General features: G+C 31.2%; 2 protein-coding genes across 4 annotated transcripts; both read left to right on the top strand.

The window, feature by feature from the left end:
- The first annotated feature begins 4,351 nt into the window (after positions 1-4,351).
- On the top strand, positions 4,352-5,119 carry LOC111373368. Its single transcript, XM_022995886.1, has one exon. It carries the CDS (start codon positions 4,352-4,354, stop codon positions 5,117-5,119), a length of 768 nt encoding a protein of 255 aa, XP_022851654.1.
- Positions 5,120-7,139: 2,020 nt separating this feature from the next.
- On the top strand, positions 7,140-11,190 carry LOC111373358. Of its 3 annotated transcripts, XR_002698936.1 has the most exons (4): positions 7,140-7,366; positions 7,461-10,042; positions 10,135-10,212; positions 11,167-11,190. XR_002698936.1 is itself a non-coding variant. In XM_022995879.1 (2 exons), exon 2 carries the CDS (start codon positions 8,938-8,940, stop codon positions 9,775-9,777), a length of 840 nt encoding a protein of 279 aa, XP_022851647.1. In that variant the 5' UTR covers positions 7,140-7,366; positions 7,461-8,937; the 3' UTR covers positions 9,778-10,099. The 3 variants fall into 3 exon arrangements, 1 of the variants encoding a protein (XP_022851647.1); XR_002698935.1 differs by lacking the exon at positions 11,167-11,190 and having other exon boundaries at positions 10,135-10,421; XM_022995879.1 differs by lacking the exons at positions 10,135-10,212; positions 11,167-11,190 and having other exon boundaries at positions 7,461-10,099.
- The last annotated feature ends 15 nt before the right edge of the window (positions 11,191-11,205 follow it).

Here is an 11,205-nt window from a genome sequence, read left to right on the forward strand (position 1 = left end):
ACTCATTTTCAATTACATGTTCTCACAATAAAGTATTCTTCACGTAAGCTAAAAATTTTTCCTACTTTTTAACCATACATTCTACCAAAATTACTATTCAAAAACTCATTCTTTTGAGGAAAAAAACTATCAAACAGGGGCTTATCTTTTAATTCTATCCTAACAATCTTTTGGGATCGAAACAATCATTTATGGTAAAATGTACTAATTAATGAAAGGCTGCTGATAAGAAGAAAAAAGAACACGGTAAGACAATGGGCAGATGTTTGGGTCCTTTAATGCAATTCAATAAGGTGTAGTAATAAAAATGTTTTCTTAGTAAATCACTCATCGACATATTATAATATAATATAAGTTAGCACCAAGTCGCCCCTTAAAAATTTGAGAGAGGCTTGAAGTGGCGCCCCTGGAAGTCCAGGGCCCATGTGGCCCTAGACAAGGGGCTTTCTCCTAACAATTTTCGGACAGTCCATCTAATTCGGGACTGGTTTATCTTACTCAAAGATTTTAGGGGCCCTAGGACAAAATTTATATCGGCCTTTGATAAATAGTTTAAAAATCAGTTAATTTTGGCTCGACTAGCCTATGAATCAACGTCTGTTTCCTAGTTGTTCCAATGAGACTTTGATTTAAAACTGAAAATTGCTCTTTCCCACCCCAAGGGCTTAGTGCCTGGCTGCTTTCAAGGCCCAATCATTCGACAGTCTTTTATAAGGTCTCATTATTTCATCCCAAGCGTCAATTTTCAATGCGGGACTTCTTAAGTTAGAAAACTTGTGTTCATACCAATATTTTAAAAATCAATCCGGGCATTTACTCGAAAAAGCTGAAGGGTGAAAGGTCAAAAAGTTCAGTAATAAGGATTGAACTGGGATTGAACCGGATACAATGAATAAATAAATACACAAACAGTAACATTTTAATATACATTTGAAAAACGGTTTTGATGGGCATTTTAAAATTTTTTTGCTATATCACCACCCCATATTGAAAGTTTATGAAACCATTTGAGAGAAGTAAATCTATAAAAAGAGTATGACATCCAATATTCTTCTATGGGCCTTTGATTGTTGTGCGCTCATTCATTAAGTTATTAAAATTAGCTATAATGGCAAACTTGCCAAATTGCCACCAGCTTATCTATTTATTGTTAGATTTACCAGTTCAGTGGATTTTGAGCGATTTTGTTTATAATAAATTAATCGGGCATGATTGACTTGATTTTGGGTCCAGTTCTCGATTTTACAGGCCGCGTGCTAGGTTGACCCAATTTTAACAACATTGGGTTATGCATATTAGTCAAAAAATAGTTGGGCTATACATTAAGATAAGGTGAGCTTGCTTTTGAAAAAAAAAAAATATATTAATATTAATAATAATTGGGCCTTGATTTTTGGTGGCCTTACATAACCTGCTAGGTTCCCTAGGCCCAGGGTCCGGCTACCCTTAGATGAACTTTCCAATATCAAATTAAAAAAATCATAAAGTTAGGGATTTATCAATAGATAATGTTGCATCAATATTCAATCGTAGAACGATTACAAGACCAATCAAAAAGATGGTTGTCGCTATTAGATGACAAAAAGAATTTTGAAATTTATTAACATACTTTAAGTAAGATATTGTTAATAATTCTACAAGTATAAATCCATTAAAGAACACTCAAGAATTTATTAGACACCATACAAAATATTTGAAATATTAAAAGAAAAATAATTTCAGTAAAATTTTCGAAAGGGTTTCAAAAGGCCATGTCATTTTTACCAATCATTGATGATTCTAGAACCGTAAAGCCTACGTTACATGCAATAGTACTTAAAATTACTAATGAAAAAATATATAAAATATCATTAAGCCACGCGGGTTCTCTGTAATAATTATAACTCATCACTTTAGCCAATTTAGCTCTTAATACATGATCATTCAAATCAAGTTCTTTCTTTTTCTTTTTTCAAATTGGAATATTTGAATTCTTCTAGATCCATCTCTAGAAAGAATTGGACACGATAATTTTTACCTGTTTATCCAAAAATTCAAACTTGTTTTTGTTATAGTTTTTATATTATTAGTCGAACTGATCACATATGAGAGTCATTGATATTATTTAAAAATTCTTGCTCGAGAATATTACGTTGTACTTAAATACTTAGACTCATTCAAAATCATACAAGTCCAAATTAAAACGGTGAATCTTATCTATGCCGAATATTTTAATTTTCTTGTTCATTTTTTTTGACCAAGTTGAGGTGGTCTGATTCTCCAAGTCTATAAAAAGGGCTTAAACACCCTGTAAGAACCACTATAGACGATAATAATTATTAAATAATTAAATTCTTCTCCAATTCTTATCAAAAAGGGACCAAATGTTCTTCCAAATTATAACTTCTAGATTGATTTATCCAATTTTGGATGGGTCAAGTCAATAAAATATTACCCGTGCATAAAATCTTTAACAGGGAAAAAAATATGCAACAAGTTTTTTGACTTGAAATTAGAAACTTCTCTCTCGACCAGTAGTAGATTAAACAAAAAGATGTTTGTCGAATTCACTTACCAAAAAAAAAAAGAAAAAAAAAAATTTTTTAAAAATTCAATAAAAAAAAAAAAAAAAAAAAAGAAACATTGTCAAGATTTAAATGCTTACACTTTTAGTAAAGTTTGAAATTTTTTTTTATAGATTATAAGTTGTAGAGTCTAAGAAATGTGTCGAAAAAAATGTAGATAAAAACATACAAATTGTTAGTCTTATATATCGTGTATAGAATAATTTTAGTTGATCAGTTTATTAACTTATAAAAACTTTACCAAACATGCAATTTAAAAAAATGAATAAATAGATTGGATTTATATCTCAGGTCTAGAAACAGATGAAAAAGTAAAACATTGCAACATCTGTTATCAAAATAATTGACCATTGATATGTCACGTGTGAATTAAATATTCAAGAAAATTGAATAGTTTTCGAGACATTAAGTTCTTTATCTTTCATGTACACACCAATGACCACTCTTTCTTTAATGACTTAGCTTGTCCCTTCAGTCCCTAGAACGAATATTTGAGAGCATAACACTAATTTTCCGATATTCCCTCGTAAGATCAGATATACCGCTTCCGGTGATAGCGTACTTAATTACATGATAGAGAATTTACCCAAAACTTCGAGTGTAAAATTTTCACATAATCGTTTTCGTAAATAATATAGACAATGACTAGAGGGTCGTAGTTGATCAGACACACAATAATATGATCGTATATAATGTGCGGTTAGTTATATATAGTTGAAACTAGAAAGATGCATTTATATCTAGTTCTTTAAAGTTGCGCACTATAAAATTTTAAGAGTTTCAGCCGATAATGGAACTCCTCCGTGATATGGGGTATCAAAATTTTAGGCATGTTAATGAAACTTGTTAGTCACATTAAAAAAGAAAAAAGAAGAAGATATGTTCCTAGTTTTGATAGTGTTTTTAAATTGTTGGCAATTCAAAATACATAGATAATAAGTTATATCATATGAAATGTATGATGAAAATGTGCATTAGATTAACTTAAGAGTCCATTTGATAGAATTTATTTAGGAATAATGAGTTATTGAATAATATTTTTCAGAAAATGTGATTAAAAAGTAATAAAATTTTATTGATTTATGTGTTGAATATTTTATTATTTGAATGTGTGGTGAAAAAAGATTTTCTAACAAACAATTTAAATTTTTAAAGAATGACAAACAGGGGTTAAATTATAATTTTAGCTTTGCAAAGCGTGCTCACAACTCTTTCCGTTATAAGACTTCCAACGATTCACTCCATGTAAAAGGAGACTATCTGAAATTTACTAAGCTTCTATAAAAATCTTATAACAATTATATCGCTAAATTAACCATTACGATTGGATTAGTCCTTTTGTCTCTTTTGATTGGTCTTACTAATCAATACCTTTTTCGCTAATTATTTTTACATGAAAAGAACAAAAGTTTCGTTAAAAATGATGTTTAAAACAAAAAAAAAAAAAAATTAAAAAAATATTATTCACACGTGTAGCACAACTTGGACCAAAATATTATCTCAACATGTGAATTATCTTGTTCACGGTCAAAAGTTGTAATAACGTTCCTTCCTTCCCATACCATTCCACACATCGCAACGTGACGCGCAATCAAATTATCTTGTTTACTTCTCCCCCAAACAATTGAAAATTCACATTCAGAAGTCAACACCCATTCTATATATAAATACTTATAATCCTCCTCGTGTAATCATCAATCCGAAGAACCAGTTTCAGTTCGTCACAACTCAAATCAAGAAAAGAAAACCCGAACAAGTATACAAAAATTTCAGATATGCAGGCAAGTATGGAAGAACAGCTTAACTCGGATCAAGAATTGTTATACTCAGAAGCTGCAATGAAATTGAGTGACGATTTTTATGCTCAGTTGAAACTCAGTGATTCTGAAGAAGAAGATGAAGAGGAATTTTCCTTTGTATGTGAAGTGGCAAATGATTCTCAAATAACAGCTGGAGATGCATTTGTCGATGGCCAGATCAAGCCGGTATTTCCATTATTCAACCGGGATTTGTTATTTCCCGATGAGGATGAAAAGATTTTGCGGGAGAATTTGCCGATCAGGCCTCCGGTGAAGAAGGTTTTTGTTGAAAGAAAAGATGGGTCGACGTCAACTTCGTCGGAGAAGGACGACATATCTGGACCTTGCTGCGAGTTGAAGACAAGAAAGGTGGTGGAGGCGTCGCCGGAGGAGGTATGCAAGAAAAGCAACTCAACTGGGTTTTCAAAGATTTGGAGGTTGAAAGATTTTAAGGCGAGGTGCAATAGTGATGGAAGAGACGCCTTTGTCTTCTTGAATAATAACCATACACCGCCGTCCACGGCGGAGCCAGCGGCGGCGAGTGGTGGTGAGAAAAAAGAGTCAACGAAGAAAGCCAACGGGTATGGGAAGGCAAAGAAGAGTAAAACGTCGCCGTTGTCGGCCCATGAGGTGTATTTGAAAAATAAGGCGAAAATGGATGATAGGCAAAAATCTTATTTACCTTATAGGAGGGAGTTGTTGGGAGTTTTCACAAATGTTAATGGTGGACTAACCCGAAGTGTGCATCCCTTCTAAGAATACAGTGGCTTTACCTAATTGTAAATTTTTAGTTGTAATTTTGAACTCGATCAGTTATCCAATTGAAACATCACTTGACACACTAACCCATGATCTGTTTGAGACCGAGAGCTGTAAAATGAAATAAAATAAATGAAACTTAAATTTATTTTTATTTTTTCCTTAAATTTACATAGTATCGTAAGACATTTAACACGAATTTGCTTGCAATGTTCGTTTTAATTTCTTTGTACTTGATTTAGATGATCCAAGATTTTTTTATGTGATATTTAAAAAAAAAAAAAAATGTCATGTCTTGCCATTAAAAATATATGCCAACAATTTAAAACGTGATGCTTATTGAAAATAAATTGCTATACAGAAAAAATGATAGGATATTATTTACGAAAATGATTTGATATTAGTAGAATGTATTATAAGGTTAAGGCAGGTTGATATTAGAAATCGTCACGCATCTTTGTGCAAATTGTACATCTTTTTTATAAATTAAAAAAAAAATCTCGATTAAGTGCTTCCAACACAAGAAATAGTTTAGGATTTAATATAAAAGATGTTACAATACTTAAGTTGTGGGGTGTTTTTAGTGTGAATGAGTATAATATCTTCACATTGTGTTGGCCTTAATTTTTTGAAAAATGAGCGCTGCATTTATTGGGAAGACTTTGCGATATTGACATGAGATTCACACCATTTGATTCACAGAAGAAAGTACCTTGATTCTTGGTTGAGAATATTCTCGACCTTCAAATTGGGAGGTATCTAATCACTAATCAGATGTAAAAAAAAATTAATTTATCAAATCTTTTAATAAATGTAACAATAAATCATACTAGCTACAAATACTTGGCTTCAAATTTATTAAAAATATGTAACAGCTTTCTGAAGAATAAGGCCAATTTTTTTTTCTAAATCAGTCATTGACTATATCCAAAGCTTGCCAATTAAAGTACAAAATGAAAATTGTCAGTGGACATATATAGATTAGTTATTGTTTCATCTTTGTATCAATCGATCCCTACAATGACAAAGCAATCTCAGACTCGAATCAAGACTTCAATATGCTTAATTTTGCACTTGAAATCTTTGAGTTCTGAGGTCATGTCTCCTCCATCTTCCCGAGAAGCTAAAGTTAATACTTTTACTGTGACCTTTTAAAAAAAGTTGATGTTTTTTCAGTTATTACTTCATCCAGAGTCACTCTAGGTTTGGTTCCCATTAATTTAAATTTCATTTTTCTCTCGTCCATTTTCAACGACAAAATCTTCCACAAAATAATATTACACATATATAAAAAAAAATTCTTCTTTTTTAACCACTTATTTTTCAAAAAATAACTATTTCACCCATTTTCATTTCATCAAAATGGGGGCCAAACGAGGGCTCAAGAATACCATATTGAGGTTTTCTTCCAGGTCCTCTTTTAATGGCATATAATTTCCAACTACTTTTTGGTTGATAAGCACCGTGTGGGAAGATCAAATATTATCTGATAATCTTTACTCTCTTAAAAGAGAGGCTTTCTTTACTATTCATTCATGTCACGCTGGTTTTCACACTTGCTCTATTTACATATCTGGTTTTGCTACAGTTGGTTGGTCCCCAAAATGAGCCACGTTTTCTTTTTGAGACCGCATAGTCTGCGTCTTCTTGCTTTTGTATTGTCTCACATCCACCTCCTCTCGTGAGGAATAATTAATGTAGTTGATTTTTTTGACTTATTGAAGTGTAGTTGATTTTGTTGACTTCTTGAAATCTGAAAACGTGCATTCCCGAGATATATAGCAAAGTTATTAGATGATTGTCCTTTTTCCCACATAATTGAGATATCAAAAGTAACATTATACCCTCTATTTAATAAACAATTTGGCACAATTACCCTTCACTTTCTAACTACACACTAATTTCCATACCTATATTAATGTTAAGGGTGATATGGGAATTAAAAAATATAGTTGTCCAAACATTAATGAATGGGACCCACATTTGAAGTAAAACGTGCTGTGCTGTTTATTTTTTTTTCTTACCACATAAATTTCGCACAATACTCTTCTATCAATTCAATCCTTCTCTTTCTAAATTCTAGCCATTGTTTTGCAGAACGAATTCTCCCCAAAATCTTGTTTTCTCTGAAAAAAAAAAAGGTCGTCCTTCTACCATTATTCGCTTTTGCCTTTAGCCTAATTCGTATTTTCTCGTCATCAATAGTGGAGAAGAAAATTCTAGAAGTTGCAACAATTATTTTGGGTATGTTCTTCTTATAATTTTTCTTTTTTGTGTATTTCTTTTTTTTTATTTTCTTACTATTTATTTAAGGTACGTAGTTTTCCTTTGTTTATAGATGAAAATCTAGCTGGGTTCGTCTTCCTTTAGCTCCATATAAGGTATGTTCTCGTTTCTGTACATGCATGAAAATATATCTACGTTTACATATTCATGGTTCATGAGGTTGAAGGTCATGAATTTTCGCTGTTTCGAAGCTGGTGAGGAATCAACTATCATCATTCATAGCCAACTTCAACAATTTCAAATCACTATTTCACTCCATTTTTCATTCACTGTAGAAGAAAATGAAATTGCACTGGACGCAGAAAAAAATGTTAATAGAGGGTGAAAATTATATAGATGTGTACATACACATTTAGAGACATACATGTTTACGTGTGTGAGGAAAGGGGATTACTTTTCTTTGTATAGAATATATTTTATTTAATTAGTATATAATAATAAAATAGTATCTGCCTTTACTATAAGAGAGGAGATTGTCCAAGTTATTGTTTATGTTTGGCACAATTTCACACGTAACAAGTTTCTTCCTTTAGTATGTAGACTAGAGATATTTTTTTCTTATTCTTATCTAATATGAAAATTATTTAAGTTGAAAACGCCCAACTTTGTATGAACTTTAAAAATTCTTTAAAATATATGTGTTGGAGACATGTAGTTTTATATTAACTTTAAAGATGAATAAAATTTGAATTGAAGGCGCCGTGTAGTATTTAGTGCCATGCCTTGATTTTTTATAAATTGATAGATGACTGTGGTAGATAGAAGTCTTGTCTAAGTTAAATAGTTATAATGGAAGTGTATTTATAGGGAAATTTATTCTGTAGGTTGCTTTGAATTAGAATTTCGAATATTCCAAGAGAGAAGCTCGAGTACCATACTTTTTCATTGAAAAAGATACTTTGTTAGAGCTTATTAAGGCAGAAATTCATAGATGGAAATCTTTTATTACTTGCTGCCCGAATTCTTTTGTGCATTTCCAGTCGTCCACTTATGAATTTATTAAGTTTATGATTGTTGATAAATTACTTACATTATAACTTTAGAAATAGATTGCATATGTAGGTTGATTGGGTGGAAGCAAAACCACTAAATTTATAGATGAAAAATATTTTCTTTTTAGAAGTCTTTATTTTCTCACTCTTCGGTAGTAGTATAGCAAAAACTTTTACAACATTACAATAGTATTTATGTTTTTTTTTTAAAAACTATTAATTTTACAAGAATCATATAAAAATGTTAATCTTTTATTCCTGCTTTTACATCATATAAGTCTTATTAAAATTTTATTTCATCAATAGTTCAGTCAACAATGTTTATATTTATTGCTATTGCTTTGAAGTAAACAATTTTTTTTATTAAACTTCAGCTTTATGCATGTTTTTAATGTTGTGAGAGTCTGGTTCACTTGTGTCTATCGAATATTTTTCCTATTGTGGAAACTTAGTAGTATTATTAATTTTTTAATTATTTCATTCACTAAAATGAAAATTCTTTGCTTTCGTTAAACTAGAGGTGAAGATATTTTCCCCATGGATTCTTCGAACATTGATAGTACTTCTCAAAATGCAATTGAATCGTATACTGCTTTTATTCGCCAACAACAAAACCAAAGACAGGCGAATAGGAGGAATCGAATTCAAAGTCCACGTGTTGATCGTCGTAAAAGAATAAATAATTCCACGTTGCATCCTAATTTTCAGGCTTCTACTTCAAATCAAGCACGTACTAATATTGTTCATTCTAAAGTACAAGGGATTTCTAACCTATTAAACATACCTACTAATGCATATGTATTACCGACATGGAACTATTGTGAACATTGTGGTGCACGAAAATTTTATAGAGAAACTAAAGGGTTCTGTTGCTCTGATGGAAAAGTTAAACTTTATATGCCTGATTCACCAATTGAATTGTATAATTTATTTACTTCTAAAGAACCTGAATGCATGGAGTTTAAGAAAATTTCACGTGGATATAATAACCATTTTGCATTCACTTCATTTGGTGTAAAGTGCGATACAGACCTTTTTAGAGCATATAAAGGTATTTACACATTCAGAATTCAGGGACAAGTATATCATTATGTAAATCAACTTCTGCCGGAAAATAATCAGCCTTCTTATATGCAATTATATTTTTATGATACGAATAACGAAGTTGAAAATCGTATGAAAATTTCAGAAAATTTTGTTGAATCTACTTTGATCATTTTGATTAAAATATTGAAAATAAATCCGTATAGTAGATTCTTTAGGTCTTTAAGTAATATGACCAATTTGCACGACCATCGAATACAAATAAGATGCGATCCTAGACTTGATCAAAGAGTCTTCAATACTCCTTCAACATCTCAAGTAGCCGCTGTATAGGTTGAGGATGATGACAATGCAAATATTCGTGTTCGTGATATTACTATATATGGTCATTCTGGTGATTCACATAAGGTTCACTATTATTATGGTTGTTATGATCCTTTGCAATACCCTTTACTTTTCCCATTTGGAGAACCTGGTTGGCATGAAGGTATTCAGAGATACAAAAAAACATATTTTGAAACTCAGAATTTACCCGATTGCGTAGCTTTTCTTAGCGCAGTAAATTTTGCAACTGAAATCATTGCAAAAGAGGCTCAAGGTTTGCTATTAAACTTTTTTATATGTTTACTAATTCATATAAATTAAATGTTCCAAATGGGTGTAAGATGCATTTTTTTTATCCTTATGCAGTATTCAATGGAATGAGGAAACGATCACAGGTTTCTTGCCGCGAGTACTATTCTTACAAGTTACAAATTAGGCCTTCTAGTAAGTCTGTGTTACTTCATACTGGTAGACTTTTTCAACAATATGTTGTAGATATGTATGTTAAAATTGAAACTGCCAGATTAGACTATTTTCGTAGCAATCAGAAACAAATTCGTGCTGAACTTTATCAAGGTATTGTGGATAGTGTTCAAAATGGGGAAACAAGAGGGTCAAAAATTGGAAAGAAGATTGTTCAACCACAAACTTTCACATGTGGGCCTAGAGATATGCTTAAAAGATATTTAGATGCAATGGCTATCGTACAATGCCACGAAAAATTGGATATATTTCTAACTATAACATGCAATCCAAATTGGCCAAAAATTACTCAAGAACTCAAACACAATGATGAGGCACAAAATCGACCTTATTTAATTGCACGTGTATTTAGAGAAAAATTGGAAGCGTTAAAAAATGATTTGTACAAAGAAAATATTTTTGGCCATGTCGTAGCTCATATATACATGATTGAATTTCAAAAAAGAGGGCTCCCTCATGCCCATTTATTGTTGATTTTCAATTCTGCCCATAAAATTTGTTGTGCTGAACAAGTTGATATGATAGTGTCATGTGAAATTCTCGATAAGAATAAATACTTGCATCTTCATTCTGTAATTGCAAAACACAATATGCATGGCCTTTGTGGAAACCTTAATCCAAAAAACGTATGTATGTTGGCAAGTAGTGGTTATAAAAATAAATATCCTAAGGATTATTGTAACAGTACTATATTTGGTGATAATTTATATCCCTTGTATAGACGTCGTGATAATGGTATTTCTATTAAAGTAAGAGGCCAAATGTTAGATAATCGGTGGGTTGTACCATATAATCCTTATTTAAGTGCAAAATTTGACTGTCATATTAACGTTGAAGTATGTTCTTCTATTAAAGCAGTAAAATATTTGTACAAATATGTGTATAAAGGACATGATCGTATTAATTGTTTCGTAGGCAGAAATGAAACAGATAAGGAAATTGATGAAATTTTTG

This window comes from Olea europaea, unplaced genomic scaffold, assembly GCF_002742605.1.
Source record: "Olea europaea var. sylvestris unplaced genomic scaffold, O_europaea_v1 scaffold1119, whole genome shotgun sequence".
Taxonomy (NCBI): domain Eukaryota; kingdom Viridiplantae; phylum Streptophyta; class Magnoliopsida; order Lamiales; family Oleaceae; genus Olea; species Olea europaea.